This window comes from Argopecten irradians, chromosome 7 (genome assembly GCF_041381155.1).
Source record: "Argopecten irradians isolate NY chromosome 7, Ai_NY, whole genome shotgun sequence".
Taxonomy (NCBI): domain Eukaryota; kingdom Metazoa; phylum Mollusca; class Bivalvia; order Pectinida; family Pectinidae; genus Argopecten; species Argopecten irradians.
The window spans coordinates 32,397,489-32,422,128 of NC_091140.1; the positions used below are offsets into that span (position 1 = coordinate 32,397,489).

Genomic DNA, 24,640 nt, shown 5'->3' on the forward strand with positions numbered 1-24,640 from the left:
TTGGTTTGTTGTGATTTTTTTTATTCTGCAGTATGGTATTTTCCTGTGTTATATACTTTATAACATTATTGTACAATTTGGATACCACACAGCTGTTACATCTGTACAGACACCACTCCTCAGTCTCACTAGGTACAGATATATACGAGTGACGATCCAGGATTTATACATCATAGAAAGATCTACTGTAATTCCAGCTGACTACAACACCAGGGAGTTCATGAAAATAATACATGTAATGCCCATTCTTAAAAACTTTGCAAGGTGGCGAAGGGTAAGTTAAAGAAGGAAAGAAAATTGGCGATAATAGTTTAGTGAAGAAATATTCTATGGAAAAGATAGAAAATTGAGTAAGTTTGTGCATTAGATACCCCTCACGTTTAGATAACTTCCAGAGTGGCTTACATACTGTAATAAAGGGACAAGTATTCTTGGACTATACAGAGAACTGTTACCTGGATCAACACATCACATTCACTAGTACCAGTATGATTATCACACTAAAACATACACATATACACACAATTTTACACACACAATCACAATTTGTACATGTTGCTTGGAGTGTTGAGAGACTTATTATGTATTTTCATATATTAAAGAGTCATCATTCAGCCCTGCGGGGAAGATTTGGATTGTTACCTGTTACCTTAAGTTTTTATGAGTTTATAACGTCATATTTCTCAGAAAAAATAGCATCATATTTGCTCTCTTAGTAGTGACGTCACAGTTGATACCTAAGGGGGTAATTATATAACTCTGTAATATACCAAGACAGAACAGTATGTACAAGACTTGCACTTATGTTTTCCAGGTGAAGGGGAGTGATCATGAGAGAAAAGTACTTTATTACAATACTTACAATCTCCATAAATAGTTATATTAATGAATTTAATTTATTAATGAAGAAGAGAGTGAGAAATCAGAATATGAGAAAGCCTGAATTAATACAAATATACACAATGAAATCACAATAGTCAACATACAAACACATACAACAGTCTCACAAATTAACCAAATGAAACCTTCAAAATTCCATCTAGACAAGGGAGACAATCCTACTTTCAACAACTCCACCCAGAAAACACAGGGGCAGATAGCTGATGTTAAACTTCTACATTTGTTGAGATACCATTGCATACACAAACATCTCTTCAAGCGGAAACATAAGGGAAGATTTTAAGGTTGACCCACAAAAAGGGTAAATAACTCCTCAAAATAACAATGGACTTAGTCCAGTAAAAAGCTTGATAAAAGATAAATAAATTGTTTTACTGGAATCAAGTTTAGTAAGCCTATCCCATCACCTTATAGCCGAAATGTCATGACAACAGTGTAATCAACAATACATATAAATAAACTACTTTGTTGTTTTTTCTTTTTTAAAAAGAAGAGAAATTTCAAAAGAAAAGATTAAGCAACACATCATCATAAACACAAATTCCAATTAGAATTAATATGTTAAAAATGTGAATAATGTTTAAAGTATCATAGCACCTGCTGAAATGATTTGCACACACATCCTCACACAAGTATTTACATAATCTTACAATATCATATAACATTTTAAACTTATATCATTAATTCTCTATCATTTGTAAATCAGGAAAACCCTTTCCTGATAATCAGGTCACTCCATACATTCCTAACAATACCTCAAACTAATTATTAAACAGAAATAATGCAAGTTAAAACAGGAAAATTAAAACAGTGAATTGATTGACATGAAATAATTAGGTTACTCATACTTTGAACAAAGTAAAATGGAGTTTTTATATTCTTACACAAACTTTTCTGGTCAAGACAAATTTACTATATATCATGATAAAAAGAAATTGCACATATCAGAAAATTGGGTACTGTAATTGTGTTGCACTTTTTGAAATCCAAGTACTGTTAGTACTAGCTAGGAGTAGACAAATCTTCAAGTCCCCTAGTGTATCATTAAACAAGATATACACAATACATTTTTGATGTCATTTATCGCCTTAACTTCTTTGTTTGTACCAGAGAAGACTACTCCAGTAAATATCTCCCTGATATACAAGATTCCACAAAACAATTCATTTGTTTTGGTCTTTTTGAATTTTCAGTCATCAAATCCATTAAATTTTCTAGTAGTTAATAACTGTTTTAAAATGGTTTATTACATCTCAGATTATTTTCTAAAGACAATTTAACATTATTGCAGCCCAGTTTGCTGTATAACGATTTGAAATATGCATAAATTATGCAAATTTGAAAATAGACCCCATAAATAAACTACAGTCCATGGCATATACTGTCCCGTACATTCCATTACTTCACAGTTGAAGTGAAATGTTTGACAGTTAAGGAATTTTTGTTATTAAAAGAGATATCCCTAAAAGAAACCTTACCCTCGGAAATAATTAAAAAAGATATCCCTAAAAGAAACTTAACCCTCGGAAATAGATATATATTTAACTGGAATATATAGCGCAGCTACAGCCTTGGATCAAACAATAGGTACCTTTTAGCAGACCATACAGTACAGAGAAGTAATGAATAACAGTTAAGTACGCTAAATCTAAATGAGTTACAACATGAAATGTGTGAAAAAGTTTGGAATAGGAACACAAGGAGATGGTTTGACTGGTTAGAATGACTAGTAAAGGTTAAACAATCACTGGCAACATACAATGGTTACAAACACACCAGACAAAATATTCCCTACACACAAATGCCATCATATCCAGGACATACTTGAAAGACACAATGAAAATTTAGTCACATACTGAATAAAATTTCCATATGAATAATTTCGATGTTTTCAGATTATAAAGGTTTAACAGTATAAAGAAGTCCTACTGGAATTCTGAAATCTGAAATTCTGAATTACTAGCGAGGACTTTGATTAATTCGACATAATGTAACTTGTGAGTAAATCAGAGGTACGGTTAGACATATGCATCCCAACAGAGTAATTGTTATTAATACATGATCTGAGAACTGTCATTAAAATCATTTCAAAATTACATATGTCTTTATGGTAGATCTTGTTTCCATTCACCGAGATATATATTGGTTGGTTTCCTAGTGTATATCAAATATCTTTAGAAGTGTTGGAGGTATAAAGGAAAAATATGGTAAAAATTGTTACTAAAATTAAGACCAAAATTCTGCTCCACTTGTATTACTTGATAGATAAAATATACTTCCAGTAAGTCTACAAAGTGGATAAAATCAGTATTCTTCATTCTTACATTAAAGCACATGTTCATATTTTGGTCATCATGGTACATTGTAGTAGTAACTCTGTGACATCAGATCCCATACAAAAACTAGGTCAGTTGCGTTTTAAGAAATCACACTGCTACAATTTGGTATGCATGAGGCTAGATCTAATGGCAACAGCATTGCAGCCAGACCTTGTGCAGTTAAAGAGGGGCATATTTTCTATTCACCATATGTTATATTAAATCTCATAAATATCTATAAATCACACAAAATTAAAGGAACTACCAAACAAGGCCTGCTTGCTTAATTAATGATACCTAATATTACAATCACTGGTAATTAGGTTGACTTACATCTTTATCTGATAGCATTCTTAACTTCTGGTCTATGTCCTATTCGGACAATGTTACCATATGATTGAATTGGATGTGGCATTATTCCTGGAGAAAAATTGTCCACTTCTAGGGGAACAATCCCTAGTAACTGGCTTCAATAGGTCTCCATTCGGTGATAACCACCTGACATCTATGCATTTCTCCATATGATGTCTGACGACTTTCAATAACATTTCCCAATTCATATAAACTTTTATCCTTGGCTACAATTAATAGAAATGGAATGTAAAGATGTTTAAAACCGAACCCATTTAAATACATTGTACTTTAAACTTACATTATTATAAGCCTGGATTGATAAAAGATTATAGAGGTAAATACATGTACCGCAATAATATTGAATTATTTTCATTATTCAACTGTAGCCAAAAATTACACCCAACTCTAACAAGCGATTGACAACTATTCATAGATACTAAATGACAATGTAGACACTTTACAACCATAGACAATATGTCACAAATTTTCAATCTATTGACTTACTTTAACACATGTCCTTTGTTGGTAGAAGCTTTAAAGCAGTAAAATCTAGAAAATATCCTAGGCCAACTGATATGTATTTCTCACCAAAATTGCGATAAAACATTTAAAACATTGATGAGCTATCACTTGACTTAAAACACTGTTACTGGCCAGAATAAACTTCATAATATTTAAACTCAATTAAATCAAATGCTTGTGTGGCTGGATGATTTCTGTGACAGTCCATATATTTTTGAGAAAACAAAATTGTACTTGATATTTCATATCAACAATAATTGCATTGAAGATTCGTGCCAAGGTTATTTTTACAATAAGTTAAGAGTAGTTTTCATGTAGAAAACACAGAAATAAAATAACATATAAACGACTTCTGTTACAGCCCACTCAACCATTACGATATATTACTGTGGTCAGTTATAGACAATGCTACAAGTAGGTGTGGAGTCGTACATGCTCCCAGATATTTGGCATTCTTGAGGTGGGCTTGAATAAAGATACTATCTTAAATTCCTTCACATGTAGTTTCATCTGTTGTTTAACACTATCACAACGACGGTTGATGGCTTATGACCTTGTTACATCACAGATTCACTAGAACATTCATACATCAGTTAACATCCACAAATTGACAAGACCATCCCATTCCTAGTTCTTTTTGGCATGATCCTCAACAGCACTATATATGGATTTGTATTCATACACTGATTTTTTTGTCGTCAACGTCAAAGTCTAATACCAAGAGTTTTGTTTCCTCTGTGCCGTTACGGGAGCCTACAGCACACACGAGTTTAGTGTTACTACATCTAACCCTCCATACTACACCTCCGCTCCCACCACTCTCGAGGGCTACAAGGTTGCGTAAAAACTCTCCAGTTTTAAGGTCCCAAATTTTTACTGTGCCATCGTCAGAAGACGTGATGACAAAACGTTTGTTAAATTGCAGACAAGTCACAGCACTTTGATGTTTGTTTGGGCCTGAAAAATAGAAAAGAAAACATATTTAACAAGTTGTACCACGGAAATCAATTATATCCATGGATTTGAGCTTTCCTCCAAACAATGATAATAATGAACACAACACAAGTACAGTCAAACCTGTCAACAATGACCGCCTAAGGGACAGAGGGAAAATGGTCTTGTACCCAAGTGGTCTTTATACACGAGCTAAATTGTGTTGAAATTGGTTATTTGGTATCCTAGAAAGTAGTCTTATTAAGCAAGTGGTCTTTATACTGAGTTGGGTGCTAAGACAGCTTTTACTGTACTTGTAGTTATGATTTTTGTTCCATGGCGACTAAACAACGAAAGCAGCGACTTACCTTGTAATGTTTGAAGACACTGGCCAGTTGTTATATCCCAAACTTTGACCGTTGAGTCGGCATTACCAGACACTAGAATATTGTCCTTGAGTTCTAGACCACTGGTCAGTGACTGGTGACCAATCAGTGTGTGTAAACAATTACCGGTCTCAACATCCCACACACGGATAGACGTGTCCAGGGAACCGCTCACGATGTGGATACCATCAAACTGTGAATGGAGTAAATATTTACAATATCATCTAACTGTGAAAGGGGGAAATATTCATAACATTGTCAAACATTGAACAGGAAAAATACCATCAAACTGTGAATGGAGTAAATACACAAAAATCTATTTACAATATGGTCAAACTGTGAACGAAAAAACTTTACAATGTATCGCTAAACTGTGAACATGGATTAGATACCTTGAAAATGATATGTCAAACTGTTAACAGAGTTCAAATATCCTTCTTTCTATGAAATAATAAAAAATTCTGAGCTAAGTACACTTGAATTAGAGTATTTAGTGAAAAGATTGATCTGGACCAACAATATACTTTGAATATACAATGGCATTAGTGTAACACAAGTTCAAGGTTCAACTGTATATCTCAATCTCTTTCTTGCCCAATGTCATGGGTTTCAAATGTTCTTGGGAGGCTAACATATTTGACAACCAAACAGTTAAACAATTAAATCCCATACATACACTAAGGACATTTTTTACAATATTTAGACTACAATACCTGTAGCGAGTATACTCTGTTTGTACAATATACTCTATGTTCTCTGTAGTATTTAGACTACAATACCTGTAGAGAGTATACTCTGTTTGTACAATATACTCTATGTACTATGTACTCTGTAGTATTTAGACTACAATACCTGTAGAGAGTATACTCTGTTTGTACAATATACTCTATGTACTATGTACTATGTAGTATTTAGACTACAATACCTGTAGAGAGTATACTCTGTTTGTACAATATACTCTATGTACTCTGTAGTATTTAGACTACAATACCTGTAGAGAGTATACTCTGTAGATGTACTATGTACTCTGTAGTATTAAGACTACAATACCTGTAGAGAGTATACTCTGTTTGTACAATATACTCTATGTACTCTGTAGTATTTAGACTACAATACCTGTAGAGAGTATACTCTGTTTGTACAATATACTCTATGTACTCTGTAGTATTTAGACTACAATACCTGTAGAGAGTATACTCTGTTTGTACAATATACTCTATGTACTCTGTAGTATTTAGACTACAATACCTGTAGAGAGTATACTCTGTTTGTACAATATACTCTATGTACTCTGTAGCATTTAGACTACAATACCTGTAGAAGGTATACTCTGTTTGTACAATATACTCTATGTACTCTGTAGTATTTAGACTACAATACCTGTAGAGAGTGTACTCTGTTTGTACAATATACTCTATGTACTCTTACTATGTAGTATTTAGACTACATACCTGTAGTTACTCTGTTTGTACATATACCTATGTATTGATTAGACTACAATACCTGTAGAGGTATACTCTGTTTGTACAATATACTCTATGTACTCTGTAGCATTTAGACTACAATACCTGTAGAGAGTATACTCTGTTGGTACAATATACTCTATGTACTATGTACTCTGTAGTATTTAGACTACAATACCTGTAGAGAGTATACTCTGTTTGTACAATATACTCTATGTACTCTGTAGTATTTAGACTACAATACCTGTAGAGAGTATACTCTGTTTGTACAATATACTCTATGTATACTCTGTACTCTGTAGTATTTAGACTACAATACCTGTAGAGAGTATACTCTGTTTGTACAATATACTCTATGTACTCTGTGTACTCTGTAGTATTTAGACTACAATACCTGTAGAGAGTATACTCTGTTTGTACAATATACTCTATGTACTCTGTAGTATTTAGACTACAATACCTGTAGAGAGTATACTCTGTTTGTACAATATACTCTATGTACTCTGTAGTATTTAGACTACAATACCTGTAGAGAGTATACTCTGTTTGTACAATATACTCTATGTACTCTGTAGTATTTAGACTACAATACCTGTAGAGAGTATACTCTGTTGGTACAATATACTCTATGTACTCTGTACTATGTAGTATGTACAATATACTCTATGTACTCTGTACTCTGTAGTATTTAGACTACAATACCTGTAGAGAGTATACTCTGTTTGTACAATATACTCTATGTACTCTGTAGTATTTAGACTACAATACCTGTAGAGAGTATACTCTGTTTGTACAATATACTCTATGTACTCTGTAGTATTTAGACTACAATACCTGTAGAGAGTATACTCTGTTTGTACAATATACTCTATGTACTCTGTAGTATTTAGACTACAATACCTGTAGAGAGTATACTCTGTTTGTACAATATACTCTATGTACTCTGTAGTATTTAGACTACAATATACCTGTAGAGAGTATACTCTGTTTGTACAATATACTCTATGTACTCTGTACTATGTAGTATTTAGACTACAATACCTGTAGAAGGTATACTCTGTTTGTACAATATACTCTATGTACTCTGTTCTCTGTAGTATTTAGACTACAATACCTGTAGAGAGTATACTCTGTTCGTATGACCCTGAAGTGTATGAAGGCAGGTCTCTGTCTCAGGATCCCACACTTTAACCATGTAATCATAGGCTCCGCTGACCACTCGCCGACCGTCGTACTGGACACACCGTACTGCTGCCACATGACCCATCAGGACATGTAGACATTGTCCGGTATCAATGTCCCACATTCGAAGTGTGGCGTCCCGTGACCCACTCACAACACTGCAATTGCAAGAAATTTAGGATTTAAAAAATTCTAATGTTTTACATTAGTATCAAATATAGAATAATAATATCCATTTTGTATTGATTTATCCCCAATAGCTGTAAGTTGATGACCGAGCTGTAAAAGTGCTGACATTCTACTACTATTGCTCCACCTCTGGGTAATGAGTATATGATGCCCAGATAACATATAGCGGTGAGCTAGTACATGTATATTGGTTGTTTTTCTCTGGATACTCCAGATTCCATACACCACCAAAATAGGCCATGTCCTTAATAACTGCTATTATTAATAGGAAATACAAAAACCAAAATTGAAAAAAGTTTTCTGTATATGTAGTATGTTTGTATTCATTGCATACCATATTTTTGAGACCACAAAAATTGGAGACTGTGCTGCTTGTCACTAGCTGTCTTGTTGATATGTCTTATTATCAATCATTTTTGAAAATAGACTTAGTGCCAATCTTTCTGACCCACTGAACTCCAATGTCTAAAACACTTCAGAATTATACCTGGCAATCCGTCTATTTATACTTACACATTATCGTGGAGGTGCATACAGCGCACTGTAGATGTATGCCCATATAAGGTATGGATACAGTTTCCAGTATCTGCGTTCCACACTTTTAGTGTGCGGTCAGTTGAGCCACTGATTACAATGTTACCAGACATCTGAGAAGACCATACCCCTCCTGTGTGGCCGACTAATGTCCTCAGGCACTGCAATACAAACAAACATAGCACTCAAACCACAGACAAGTACTTAACATCCTTTTTACTGTGAAGACTATAAATTTTGGGTGGAGCTTTTACTACTCCTGCACGCCATGACATACACATATTTTTACTATTCATGCAAGGTTAACCAACTATGTTTTTGTGTATTTTACAAAAGAATTTTGCAATTCTATGAAAAATGACTCCATAAAAAGTGTATGGTTTTCAGGAATTTTACCTTGCCTGTAAGTGCTGACCTACATAACAAGCACTATCATAGTTTTTATGGATTTTACTTTTCCTGTTAGGGCTGACCCCCTATACAAACTGTAAATATATGATTTTAATGGATTTTACCTTTCCTGTGAAGGCTGGCCCCCTATACAAACTGTAAATATATGATTTTAATGGATTTTACTTTTCCTGTTAGGGCTGGACCCCCTATACAAACTGTAAATATATGATTTTAATGGATTTTATTTCTGTGATTTTTAATGATTTTAATGGATTTTATTTTTCCTGTGAGGGCTGACCCCCTATACATACTGTAAATATATGATTTTAATGGATTTTACCTTTCCTGTTAGGGCTGGCCCCCTATACAAACTGTAAATATATGATTTTTAATGGATTTTACCTTTCCTGTAGGGCTGGCCCCCTATACAAACTGTAAATATATGATTTTAATGGATTTTACTTTTTCTGTGAGGGCTGACCCACTATACAAACTGTAAATATATGATTTTAATGGATTTTACCTTTCCTGTGAGGGCTGGCCCCCTATACAAACTGTAAATATATGATTTTAATGGATTTTACCTTTTCCTGTGAGGGCTGACCCCCTATACAAACTGTAAATATATGATTTTAATGGATTTTACCTTTCTTGTGTGAAGGCGATGGCCCCCTATATACATACTGTAAATATATGATTTTTAATGGATTTACCTTTCCTTGTGAGGGCTGGCCCCCTATACAAACTGTAAATATATGATTTTAATGGATTTTACCTTTCCTGTGAAGGCTGGCCCCCTATACAAACTGTAAATATATGATTTTAATGGATTTTACCTTTCCTGTTAGGGCTGACCCCCTATACATACTGTAAATATATGATTTTAATGGATTTTACTTTTCCTGTGAGGGCTGACCCCACTATACAAACTGTAAATATATGATTTTAATGGATTTTACCTTTCCTGTGAAGGCTGGCCCCCTATACAAACTGTAAAATATATGATTTTAATGGATTTTACCTTTCCTGTGAAGGCTGGCCCCATATACAAACTGTAAAATATTATAATGGATTTTACCTTTCCTGTTAGGCTGACAACTATAATACTGTAAATATATGATTTTGATGGATTTTACCTTTTCTTGTGAGGGCTGACCCACTATACAAACTGTAAATATATGATTTTAATGGATTTTACCTTTCCTGTGAGGGCTGACCCCCTATACAAACTGTAAATATATGATTTTAATGGATTTTAATTTTCCTGTTAGGGCTGCCCCCTATACAAACTGTAAATATATGATTTTATTGGATTTTACTTTCCTGTGAGGGCTGACCCACTATACAAACTGTAAATATATGATTTTAATTGGATTTTATCCTGTGAAGGCTGGCCCCCTATACATAACTGTAAATATATGATTTTAATGGATTTTACCTTTCCTGTTAGGGCTGGCCCCCTATACATACTGTAAATATATGATTTTAATGGATTTTACTTTTCCTGAGGGCTGACCCCCTATACAAACTGTAAAAATATATGATTTTAATGGATTTTATAGATTTTACCTTCCTGTTAGGGCTGACCCCCTATACATACTGTAAATATATGATTTTAATGGATTTTACTTTTCCTGTGAGGGCTGACCCCCTATACATACTGTAAATATATGATTTTAATGGATTTTATTTTTCCTGTGAGGGCTGACCCCCCCTATACAAACTGTAAATATATGATTTTAATGGATTTTACTTTTCTTGTGAGGGCTGACCCCCTATACAAACTGTAAATATATGATTTTAATGGATTTTACCTTTCCTGTGAGGGCTGACCCCCTATACAAACTGTAGATATATGATTTTTTTGGATTTTAACTTTCGTGTGAGGGCTGACCCCCTATAATAAAATGTATGATTTTTATGGATTTTACCTTTCCTGTGAGGGCTGACCAGACTTTGAGCGTGTTGTCATCTGACCCGCTGACCACTTTGTTGCCACAGAACTCAAGACAGGTAATCACATGGTCATCATGTCCCTTTAACAGCTGCAACACAACAAACCAAAACTCGTTAATGACTTTGTGCAGCGCTTCATAACAAATACTTTATTACATTGTTAACCTATCATTTCAACTTTGACAACACAAATTAACATAATGATTTAAAACATCATACAACTATTTCAGAATGCAAAAATTCAAGCTTCTGGACTTAAAACATGTTAAATTGATTATCAAATCACATGTAAAGTAGGAATATATGTATGACATAAATACATATGTCTCCAAATGTGAAAGTGGACGGGACAGACTTGGGTATTACTACATGCCATTATGAAAATTCTAGCTCTACTTGATGTTAAATATCTATAATTACTTTTGGTTGTCTAAGCTCCACACATCTCCAGTTTAACTCTATTTGATGTTGTCTCATGTACAGAGCCTTCCAGGGGCAGCGCTTGCGCCGTATCCGGTTGGGTCCATAAACTAGATTTTCATCAATACCTTCATCTCTACACTTCTCCCTCCATAACAGATTATCTTCGGCCAAGAGACGCCAGTACTGGCAGGTCTGAGCAGCCTTCAGTAGCGCCTTGGGCTCCAGGAAAGACAACACGTACAGTGCCAGCTACAACAATAATTCACAAGATTTTAAGAATTTCTCTTAACTCACAACAAAATAAAGTTTATTTCAAGAATTTCTCTGAATATATAACAAAATAAAGTTATTTTAAAGATTTCTCTGAATTCACATCATAATTGAGTTTAGCGTCAATGTTGATAAAAACACACTTCCATTCAACTCAAAGATACAACGGAAAATATACGCGAATAAACTATTTTAATAATAACCCAGCTATTTAATTAACACAAATAAGTGTATTCCTCTGTATGTAATTTGAAAATTTTACAATATTAAGTTCTGTTACTATACGAAACATCAGAAGAGGTATGTGGTGGCATTTTATTTCATACTTTACACATTCCTTACATTGATCACATGTTTTAGAAATAAACACCAAAACAAGTTTTAACTATAGAAGAAATTAAATGATTTGGATCTAACATTTTACATTTTGACTATGATGACCTTTGAGTATAGCTAAAATCACTAGCGATGCTTACTTTGGCTGTGAGAATGTCGGAACTGGGGCTCTATCACTTTAGACCTTACCTCCTTTGGCATAATAGAAACTCGGAACTGGGGCTCTATCCTTTAGACCTTACCTCCTTTGGCAGTAGAGAAATAGAATCTTGTCGGAACTGGGACTCTATCACTTTAGACCTTACCTCCTTTGGCAGTAGAGAGATAAAATCTCTCTAAAACTGGGGCTCTATCACTTTAGACCTTACCTCCTTTGGCAGTAGAGAGATTAAAATCTCACTAGAACTGGGGCTCTATCACTTTAGACCTTACTTCCTTTGGCAGTAGAAAGATAAAATCTCACTAGAATCACTTTATTCCTTACCTCTTTTGGCAGTAGAGAGATAAAATTTCCCTGGAACTGGGCTCTATCACTTTAGACCTTACCTCCTTTGGCAGTAGAGATAAAATCTCTCTAGGACTGGGTCTCTATCACTTTAAACCTTACCTCCTTTGGCAGTAGAGATAAAATCTCTCTAGGACTGGGTCTCTATCACTTTAAACCTTACCTCCTTTGGCAGTAGAGATATAAAATCTCCCTGGAACTGGGACTCTATCACTTTAGACCTACCTCCTTTGGCACATACCTTTGGCAGTAGAGAGACAAAATCATTGCTGATTGAAATTGGGGCTCTATCACTTTATAAACCTTACTTCCTTTGGCAGTAGAGAAATAAAATCTCACGGGAACTGGGGCTCTATCACTTAGACCTTACCTCCTTTGGCAGTAGAGATAAAATCTCTCTAGGACTGGGTCTCTATCACTTTAAACCTTACCTCCTTTGGCAGTAGAGAGATAAAATCTCTCTAGAACTGGGGCTCTATCACTTTAAACCCTTACCTCCTTTGGCAGTAGAGAGATAAAATCTCCCTGGAACTGGGGCTCTATCACTTTAGACCTTACATCCTTTGGCAGTAGAGAGATAAAATCTTGTTGGAACTGGGGCTCTATCACTTTAAAACATTACCTTCCTTTGGCAGTAGTGAGATAAAATCTCTCTAGAACTGGGGCTCTATCACTTTAAACCTTACCTTCCTTTGGCAGTAGAGAGATAAAATCTCTCTAGAACTGGGGCTCTATCACTTTAAACCTTACCTCCTTTGGCAGTAGAGAGATAAAATCTCTCTAGAACTGGGGCTCTATCACTTTAGACCTTACCTCCTTTGGCAGTAGAGAGATAAAATCTCTCTAGAACTGGGGCTCTATCACTTTAACCCTTACCTCCTTTGGCAGTAGAGAGATAAAATCTCTCTAGAACTGGGGCTCTATCACTTTAGACCTTACCTCCTTTGGCAGTAGAGAGATAAAATCTCTCTAGAACTGGGGCTCTATCACTTTAGACCTTACCTCCTTTGGCAGTAGAGAGATAAAATCTCGCTGGAACTGGGGCTCTATCACTTTAGACCTTACCTCCTTTGGCAGTAGAGAGATAAAATCTCTCTAGAACTGGGGCTCTATCACTTTAGACCTTACCTCCTTTGGCAGTAGAGAGATAAAATCTCTCTAGAACTGGGGCTCTATCACTTTAACCCTTACCTCCTTTGGCAGTAGAGAGATAAAATCTCGCTGGAACTGGGGCTCTATCACTTTAAACCTTACCTCCTTTGGCAGTAGAGAGATAAAATCTCGCTGGAACTGGGGCTCTATCACTTTAACCCTTACCTCCTTTGGCAGTAGAGATATAAAATCTCCCTGGAACTGGGGCTCTATCACTTTAGACCTTACCATCCTTTGGCAGTAGAGAGATAAAATCTTGCTAGAACTGGGGCTCTATCACTTTAACCCTTACCTCCTTTGGCAGTAGAGAGATAAAATCTCGCTGGAACTGGGGCTCTATCACTTTAGACCTTACCTCCTTTGGCAGTAGAGAGATAAAATCTCGCTAGAACTGGGGCTCTATCACTTTAGACCTTACCTCCTTTGGCAGTAGAGAGATAAAATCTCGCTGGAACTGGGGCTCTATCACTTGCATCATGTGTCTAACTTGTGTGGGTTCACAGATTGTTATGAGTTCATCAAGTGCCATCATACGCTCAGCATTACTCCAAGTCTGTTACACAAAATATTGACACAATCATATCAGTTATCTGAGAAAGTTCAGGAACTGTATTCATTCCAGACCAAAGTCACAATATTTGCTGATGATTTTTGTCAATTACTTTATTAGGCTTTTATATTTTAAAATTTATAAACATTCTTGAAACAAATGTCTATACATTGTGGTGCAGATTGAATCGTAAAATATAAAATTTTGCTAAATGTTTAATCTTCAATATTCAAAAACTAATGATATAAGTTAAACAGTGACTTTGTGAAGTCAGGTTGTTACAAATATTAACAAAGATGTTTTATTCCTAAGAAATAAATCTGTTATTTAAAGTGTTACCTGAAAGATTTGTAGCCATTCGGACAGTTTGGCCGGAGGGTGTTCCTTGGATGGTATCCGAGGTCGATGTCCACTCTTATACTGGTGTCTGACAGTTTTCATCAGTACGGAGAATGCACTGTAGAACACGGAGACATCATTTAGATGTATAGAAGATTTCAGTAAAAGACAATCGAGAAAAGTTTAATTAACACTACAGTTGTTTCATGCTTTAACAGTCAATAGTCTTCTTTTCTAGGGATTTTGGGACCAATAAATGAGATATTTACATAAACAGTACACAAATATTACAGTTTCCTATATATATTGACTGATGCTTAAGGTATGATATTAGCTTGTTTTCATGCGAGATAAAATGTTACAGTAAATCACTAAGAAAAAGTTAAAACATCAAAAACAACATTTTAACTTTCACTAAGACCACCATCAAATTACACCAGTTGCTCTACTACCTGACATCGTCTGTGGTCCTCATGCGTTTCCCCTGAACTAATTCATCCCTACTGCTGCTGCACTTGCGCTTCATCTGTAATATGACAGAATGAAAATCAAGATTTTTTTGTCATCAGTTTCAGCTGGTATATCATCTTATATCTAGCTTTAGGCTACAGAATCTTGTCTATATTACTATTTGTATTATCCTAACATTCTTTGCAGGGTGGAAGGAAAGGGCCTCAGGCACAAATTATTTGTTGTTTCTACCAAACACACACACACACACCATATTCGACCTTATAAGCACCCCTAGCCTTTTTGAGGCCTCATTTCAATTGCCCGGGCATAGGACCAAAACTATCAAAACTGGACAGGTTTGCAATTATAAGCACCTTTTCATTTTTTCATTTTCTTTTAAAAGCCCTAGCACTTATAGCATCAAGGAATCAGGACACTTACAATATGCTTGCCAAAGGAGCCGGAGATAGGAATTGGTATACGAGAGCGGTACAGGCCCGGGGTGGAAGTAGTCGACGACGATCCCATAATAGAAAGAGGCAACGAAGATGAGAGGAATGGGAACGATGGTGTGTTGTTCTGGGGTGTTTCATCATCAGATATTGTATCGCCAAACCAGGCCTCCTCTTCTTCTTCCTCATCATCTTCGTCATCATCGTCGTCATCATCATCATCCTCTACAGCATCTTCATCATCAGAGCCACCTTCTTCATCCTCACCTGAGCCGCCATCCTCACTCATATGGCTGTCACTCAGGGAGTCCAACACAGCGCTGCGACTAGTGTCATCATGTCTACAACCAAACACAAAACAGTTAGGTTTTGATATTTAGAATAAGCCCAAAACTGTAGACATTTGGACTTTCTTGATAAAACTTGCAAAAGGTTGTCTGCTGCCAAACTTAACATATAACAACAAATCTTACATCAAAACCTTTGATTGAACTAGATTGTCAACCAAACCGTCCGTGTTCTGCACATGACTTCGTATTTTGCATTGTGAATGCATATGCTGCGGTATTTGCTCTAACAACTAGAACATATGTGTGTACCAGCATGAGGCATAGTTACATACCGCCTGGTGATCAGTCAATTGACCTCTACCTGTAGTGTAAGTATAATGAAGATTTGGTTTAGATTACTTCACTTTTCCTTTTGATGTAAAATAATTTGTTAATGAGACAAGTTTCTCACACTCCAAGGGACTCATTCACGTACCATGTGATACCTGATAACATTTTGTGTAGGACTATTGTTTCTATTAGTGGTGGAATAACATCAAAAAGTGATGTCCCGTGTTAACATCATTTCAGCGGGAAGATTACAAAGAGTAATGTTCCATCACCACTGGAGATACTAGTCATGCACAAATGTTATCGGGTATCACGTGGTACATGAATGTGTCTCATTCATACATGCTCACAGCTGTAAATAGCTCTGTTTAAGAGATAGACTGACAATGAATGTGTCTCATTCATACATGCTCACAGCTGTAAATAGCTCTGTTTAAGAGATAGACTGACACCTGTGCTTGAGTACAGGACCCTACCTGGGCGTAAGACCGGCCACACTGTCGGCAGCAGAACTGGTCGCGGGTAAATCTGGTGGAGCAATGTTTCCTCGGGATCGCTGTCTCAGACCCTGACGAAACCCGGTACGTGGAGTTACCCCACTCGAGGAAGGTTTAGGGGAGGGTGTCACTACCTCCGACAAAGAGGCTGTCGATGAGTCATGACGAGTTCTCCTGCCACCTCTGAAAGCAAGAAAAATACAGGTTGTATATGCTAGATTTTCAAGGCTTAAATGTGTTGTGTCCATTTTTTCTCCTGAATTGCCTTCAGTTTTGTTATAATAAATCCAGGTGTGGATATATATATTTATATATATGAACTCATGGGGTATTGAGGATGTGTCAAGAAAAGTGGAAAGCAAAGACTTCAGTTTTGCTATAATTAATCCAGGTGTGGATATATATATATGAACTCATGGGGTATCGAGGATGTGTCAAGTAAAGTGGAAAAAAAGACTCTTGATCACCAACCTGCCGGTACGTCTAGATCTTGGTGTAGCCTTCTCACACACAAGGAGTGTCCAGTTTTGCTCTACTATCGACGCTCCTACACCTGGTACCTTGTTATAAAGGTCATTCACACAGCTGAATCCTCGGATAGCCTGCAAATAAAAATAGGGCAAAGTTTAACCTTATACATCGTACCAAATCTTCAGATAACCCGCTAGCAAAGCATACAATTCATTATCTATTAGCTTGTAAGATATATCAGGGCTGTCAGAATGATCTACAACAGAAATAAGCCCTGTAAGAATTCGAATAGAACATTATTAAGATGGTTGGTTGGTTTGTTCACAGATTTTTTTTCTTTATTATCTCCTTTTATTTTTTTTTAATTTCATGGGGAGTGCCAAGGGTTAGTTAAAAGGCCTAGAATAATAGACATATATACATATGTTTCTTCTAAGTAATGTTAGTATTTGTGTTGTTGCAGGGTATATTTAATTTTCCTATCATAAATAAACACTAGTCCTGAATTTGCAGAGTTAAGTCGTCTTTTAACCCATATGCATACACCACCCGGTTGCAAGACTATAACAATATCTTACATCGTGCGAATCCATTTTGATTTTGCACATTGAGTAGGGCAAATAAAGCTTTTAGCTAAATTAATTGGCATAATATATCAAAGGAGATCAGACAATACAGGAGTATCCTTCATTTTCATGTGTAAAATCAAACGAAATTGAAGATGTAACTGTTGTATACAAATAAAATGAAGACAGTGGAAGAAGAAATTCAAAACAAACTTGCTCCATGTCTTAATTATTGTCTATGACTGAGCAAAACAGGTATGGGTTTCTTTGAGCAAGTCACACCAGATTTTGGTTGAGAAGGAAGGTCAGAGTTACACAAAAAAATCCATGGATCAATCACCAGTGTGTAGTTGGTAACTGTATATGTCCTGCTTGGGTTAATAAGATCCAGAGTATGAATAAGCTATAGCTAACTAGTCCTGATGTTTTAGTCCGAGAAACAAAATAACAACAGTAAACAATCCATTGATCCTTTTACAGAACAGAAATTCTATATAACAGAACTTCAGTCTGTAAGTATCATCAAAGTCAACATTATTGACCAGGTGGGTGAAAGTTAATATTGATTTATGAATAATAGATTATAGATGTTGTTTTCATTGCTTTATATTGGTTTTTTCTGAATTCTTTTGAATAATCTTTAATGTGGCCTACAATATATATATATATATATAGTTGTATGATCTTGATACTGAAAATATCACCATAGTAATAATGACATAAACATATATATAATATGTGATTAATTAGCAAGTAAAATAATGGGGAAGTTATATATGAACAGTACAAGCTAATTCATACATAGTTGTCATCAATGAAACTAATTAATTATCAACCCTTAATTATAAAACATATATATCACCTCTTCCAACTATAAGCCTAGAAAATTCATTATGAAATTACAGGGGTGAAAGTAGGATATACATGTACAATTATGATGATAGCAGAAAAAATATACTAGGACCATGTACCTTAATGGTATAAGCTATATACATGTAGTATAGTGAAAGCACACAGCTCTCTCTCTCTCTCTGATTCCAAAGACTCCAGTATGTCCATATTACTGTACTGTATATATGTAACACAACATGCCAGTATATATAAATACAGCCAGCTGACACCTTGTGCTGACTTATCATTATTGATTGTCACTAGCATGGCCTAGTTAAGTTTTTACACAAAATCAATGGACAATAGCTAGCGAATAGGAAGCATGTGTGGCTCATCATACAGATACACATCCTTAAATAATTGTACCTTAACAAAGCCATAATTCACTTTCCAGCGAACATTATGTAAATGACAAAGAGGATCTGACATGAGTACATGGCTATTTAATATGCATTTTTTTATACAAACGAGTTCAGTAATTTTATTTTGATATGCTAGGATCTGAGTGGCATACAGTATAGCAGATTATTTTTGGGGATGATATTTTCACAATTTTTTGGGAAATTGCTATGATAGCAAAAATTTGATGTGCAAGATATTCAAAAATAGTTTGATGATACATATTACTATAAATGTGGAAATTTACATGACGGGGAAAATTTATGATAATTACGCTTAAGGATTTTAAGTGTGAAAATTTCCCCTCCCCATAATTTTTGGTTCATATATGAATTTAAGTTACAAAAGGTTAAAAACTTAAAAGATGCATGTATTTGTCATGAAAATAGTAAAATAGCAAATTATTTACATATGCTATTCACGAAATTAAACATGTGTGAATATATCCACTTTTTGTACCTTAAATCCATTTTGCGAAAACTGAAACAGCTAAATTTGTTTTCGTTTTCAGATAAAACCAGAAAATTTTGACCTGTGATAATAACTGGCTATATGATCAATAAATTTAATATGTTCATATATATTTCATAGGACATATTGCAAAGTCTTATATGAAAATTTCTATTTATCACAATGGTGACAATGCTATAATTTATAGAAATGAATGCAAATTTTCAATCTCCTTTTTAAAAATTAAATTAACTTTTCCATTGCTTTTTATAACACAAACAAATACCAGTCTAGTATATATACTTTGTAATTGGAAGATAACTACATCTATTATTCACCTGAAATCTGTCTTTTCACATATGATGTACATATATACAAACTACGTCAGGAAATTTTGCATGTGATTTTTACCATAAAATCAATATCACATATACAAAGACATTATACATGAGAGTTTTGATTCCTTTGAATTCTTTTTCTTCATGCAATATGAAAACCTCTGGTCATGTTACACCATACACACTATATATATTACAGCGTCAGAACAAAATCCTATCAGACATATGGATATTATCTGATTCTACAATAGTTAATGTGACGAAACATGAACACATGATTGTAGTTTCTTGTGGACTTCACAACCAGGGGTACTTCCTAAATCAGACCAGTCTGACATATATCCTGATGAAAGCTGTCTGCTAGAATATCATATGACTTTACAACAGCCAGTTCACCAGTAGTAGTGAAAAAATCAATAGGCGTCATTAGTTACAAGATCCCAGGGACTTAAGGTGACAAAAATGGCAAGTAAGCCGTGGAATTTACAAAAAATATTTACTTGGGTGTTACACACATCAATATGCATTCCCCCTTCACAGAAACACATGGTACGGTTTTCGCTGATCATGATAGGCAGGTGTACAGGTGTCAATATTAGGTGGTGCCCAGTACTTTTGTGGATGAATTCTTAAATTTGACTGTGGTACCGCCTGATTTGGGCCAAATTACATCAGAAAGCTTAGCTTACTGATGGTATAGAAAATAAATTATCTCCTGATATTGCAACTGTACTGCCTCTGATAATAAAAGGCTTTGCTTTTGGACATATATATGCTAAATTTGCAAACAACATAAATATTATTGACTTCCATCTTTTTAATGATTTCATGTACCAGATAGCAGCCATGTAGGGGCAACTATTGCCTACAATTTTTATTATTGATTAATCATGTCCTGTCTATAGTTTGATGTATTGTTAGCAGGTATTAAAATTACACAAACTCTTCAAATGATTTGTTTACCCATCTATACATACAACTCTTCAAGTATATATGTTATCATGAGTAGTCATACATGGTATCAGGGAACATACAGAGTTAATGCTTCAGTTTTAGAAATTTCTTCAGTCAAATTCTTAAATTGTTTCTAAATATAGTCAAAACATAATCTAATGTTAATACTGTCTACCCAATTTTATTTCTCTGTCTAACAAAGTCTGTGAATATTACAAAACTCACCTTTCGTTGTTTCACAATTGCTTCGGCCTTAAATCGGCCGATACCTGGCAGTTGTTCAAGGTCCTCTACAGTGCACCTATTAATGTCTATCTTTTTGTTGGCCATGGTCTCGCAACAAACGACGAGAGGTCAGGGCCACATCTGCAGAAACGAAAATAAATCACATTTGTATATTGCAATTGTAGATGATCTGTTTCAAATGGCAGGTGAAGGTTATTTCTTGAAGAATTCTTCTGTTTAAAGATTTTTTTCCTGCTCAGGTTTTCATCACATAGCCTGATTTTTGTGTGTGAAGTGATCATGAAATGTTGTACATAAGGAATTCCATTCAGTTTGACAGCCCCGGCTGGGAAGCATATACAATGTGAAATGGTCTTTTTTGTTTCCCCCCACACCGATGGACAGGTGACCACAGGCGTGGTCCTTATACAATTGACATTTTGTTTAGCAGAGTATTTTTTTCAGGTGTGAAACATTGTAACTACCTGGGTTTCTTTACAATAATCAATTAACACAAAACATTTTGTGGCAATGTCATTCACATTAAATTACCACAAGGTTTAAGTTAATTAACACAATGAAATAATATAAATACCTACTCTACATATTCATATAATGATGTAAAAACATCATACCTAGAATAATTTTTAGACTAGAATTTAATGTCTAACCTTTAAAATTTTCTGTGATAATGTAATAGATGTAAATGTTTGCATGGCATGTTAATTTATAGGATTTTTTTTCTTAACTAAATTCTCATAATTATAATTCTCATAATTAAAACTGTCATTCTTTATATACCAGATATCCATCACGGTATGTTCCATTTAATGTTGTTGTACATATTGTAACTGGATTATTGTTATACATATATGTACTACATCTACATTGGATATCCATATGAATGATTTATCAAGTACATCAAATGTATTATGTACATACTGCATGTGTTTGCAATATAGTCACTGCATTCTGAAATGTACATTAAAGATGCTCCACCGTCGACAGACCAAAAATGATATTCATCATTTAAACAATAATTGGTGTTTAATCGTGTATATAATAGTCTAATTAACACAAAAAATAATATAAAATAATTTATTTTGCCTTTGGTACATACGCATTCAGTAGTTCATTTCATATAGGATATAGCGGTACAGATTTTTTTCGGGATGCAATTAATTATTTTTCATATTTTTAACTTAAAGTAAAGTCAGAAGCTCTAAACTTTTCATTGGTGGTAATGGTGTAAAGTAAGTAACTTTCGTAACTGAAGCAAAATACTAAATCGTCTGCTCTTGTTTTTTAATAGTGAAAAAATACCATTTTTCAGCGGTGGAAGCATCTTTAAATTATCCAATGACTGATTTTCCCCGTAATTTCTGACAGACACTTTTAACTGACAAATACACAACTTTGAACAATGAAGACAGAGTATTGTCATCGTTTAATGTTGCTTATTTGACTCTGATACTGAGTATACGTAATATCCCTTCTGGCTGGTGCATGCCGCACATTTTACTTTCAACCTGATTGAATAAAAAGATTGTGCACTAATTAAATAGCATCAAAAAATCAGTTTGTCTTGCCAACAAACGGCAGTTCCTCTTATGAAAAAAAGAAGAAATGAACTCATTCATCTGGTCAAGATTACTTTTTGGCCCATTGGGTATATTTTTCAAAATCAATGGTTAAAGTACCGCTTTTAATCCTTAAGTACAGATCTTAATCTGTGTATAAACACATCTACATATAAGGCTGTATTCTGTAAATTTAGACTGACAACAAAGTTATTCTCCACTGGTGAAATCAATAGACTTGTGTCAGATCAATGAATATGTGGTGCATTTTAAACAAAGACAGACCAATGAATCTAACGATCTCATGGCTGTATGTAGATATCTGGGATTTATGCGTACCTAAATACATTATTAGTATTTAAGCTTCGTTCTCAAATGCGTGATATATTGTTCAGATCCGTGGCAATCGGCACCAGTTACGAGCTTGCACAATCTGAACACTGAACCCCCGAGGAGACCTCAATACGAACACTGTGCAATGTGACTATAATCATATTTCGGTGGCGATTTGCATATCATAAATAATCCATGTCAAAAAACTAAGTTATCATAGACTCGATTTGACCATCTGCATACCTCATTCCATCGTATTTGCCTCTGCAAATCATTTTTTCTGAGGAGAGAAACTGCTTTCAGACACTCGCCATCTTGCTTTCATGAAATGACGTCTGAGAACGAGAGTCTCATCCATACCCAGGGGAGTTAACTCTGAATCTACTTACAGAAAGGCCTAACGGGCCCGGTAAAGGCTGCAACACCTACTGTGGATTTTGTAATAAAAGCGTAAAATTTTGAAAGAACATAGAGCACTATCACCCTAACAATCTTTGATATGGGGAAAAAACATTTTTTTTTCAAGATGGCCGTCAAATCCAAAATGGCCGCTATACCCGATAACGGAGATTTAAATCTCTGCCAATAAGGAGCGCAGATATGGAGCACAGTAATGTTATACTGATAATGGTCAAATTAAAATATCAGTTAAAAGTATGAGTTTTATAGCTCATTCTTACACACTAGAGAACAAATTGAAAAAAAATCATTTAAGAAAAATAAAGATAACATGATTGCTGTAAAAATCCAAGATGGCTGCAAAATATAAGATGGCGACCATAATTTAAGTCTTCTCCATATCATTTAAGTCTTCGAGTGTTGTGCTTTGTTCTGCTGCTACCGGTAGGAGGTTCCATTGTGTGATTGTATGTAGGGAACAAAGTAGTATTTGTAGTGTCCTTGATCTGATTGGTAGCAGATACAGTGTAACGGTAAGTGTGTGTCTAGTTCTACAGTTTGTTTTTATAAGGAACGGTGTGTTGACTACAAGGACGTATATGAGAAGGATAAGTCACACTGGGTTTTGGGGAAGTCCAAGACAGGCGCTTTTGTGTTTGTGCACTGACCGTGACGTTGGGTTGACGACTGATTTTCCTTTGATATCCGCCGGCGCAGCCTTTGATGTAGCTTGCGGGTGCGAGGGTTACCGTCTTACTTTCTGAAGCGGAGCCGTCATTTCATGAGCTTTTTTTTTTAACGAAAATTTAAGACATATCCTCTAAATATTCTGTCTTTAAAGCAAGTCATCAACGTCGTGAAATTTAATAAACTTTAAATTGGTGTTTCGTGAGAAAAACGGTTTTTATTCCCGGTTCATAGGCGTCTCGCGTGGTGTTTAGTAATGTAAAGCAAGGACGTATATCACTTATAAATCCTTGTGTAAAGAGACAGTCACGAATCCTTCTCACTGATAAATCCTTGGTTGACTATGACTAGTTTGTGTATGATTATGAAGAAAAGTGTAATCAAGGATTTATTTTGAGAAGGATTCGTCATTGCCTTTTAACACTGCTAAACACCACGCGAGATGCCTATGAACCGGGAATAAAAAACATTTTTCTCAACAAATACTTGTCCTATCGAGTCAAATGAATCACCAATGTAAAGTTAATTAAATTTCACAACGTTTAGTACTTGCTTTAAGGACGGAAGATTTAGAAGAAATGTCTTCAATTTTCGTTAAAAAATTACGACAGCTCTTGAAA

At 35.0% G+C, this 24,640-nt stretch overlaps 1 protein-coding gene across 1 annotated transcript; it reads right to left on the reverse strand.

Moving 5' to 3' along the window:
• On the reverse strand, positions 1-23,276 carry LOC138328179 (F-box/WD repeat-containing protein 7-like). The gene is made up of 14 exons (XM_069274852.1): positions 23,178-23,276; positions 21,022-21,162; positions 17,199-17,329; positions 16,707-16,910; positions 15,600-15,951; positions 15,158-15,231; positions 14,706-14,823; positions 14,235-14,369; positions 11,551-11,802; positions 11,106-11,219; positions 8,761-8,942; positions 7,991-8,216; positions 5,396-5,606; positions 1-5,051 (listed from the first exon to the last, which is right to left on the reverse strand). Exons 2-14 carry the CDS (start codon positions 21,124-21,126, stop codon positions 4,771-4,773), a joined length of 2,385 nt encoding a protein of 794 aa, XP_069130953.1. The 5' UTR covers positions 21,127-21,162; positions 23,178-23,276; the 3' UTR covers positions 1-4,770.
• Positions 23,277-24,640: the final 1,364 nt, after the last annotated feature.

Coding starts and splice junctions, on each gene's coding strand:
- LOC138328179 (XM_069274852.1), bottom strand. CDS start 21,126: ATGGCCAACAAAAAGATAGACATTAATAGGTGCACTGTAGAGGACCTT. Junction 14,824..15,157: donor AGGACCACAGACGATGTCAG/GTAGTAGAGCAA, acceptor CGTGTTCTACAG/TGCATTCTCCGTACTGATGA. Junction 8,943..11,105: donor GGTCAGCCCTCACAGGAAAG/GTAAAATCCATA, acceptor TTTGTATTGCAG/TGCCTGAGGACATTAGTCGG.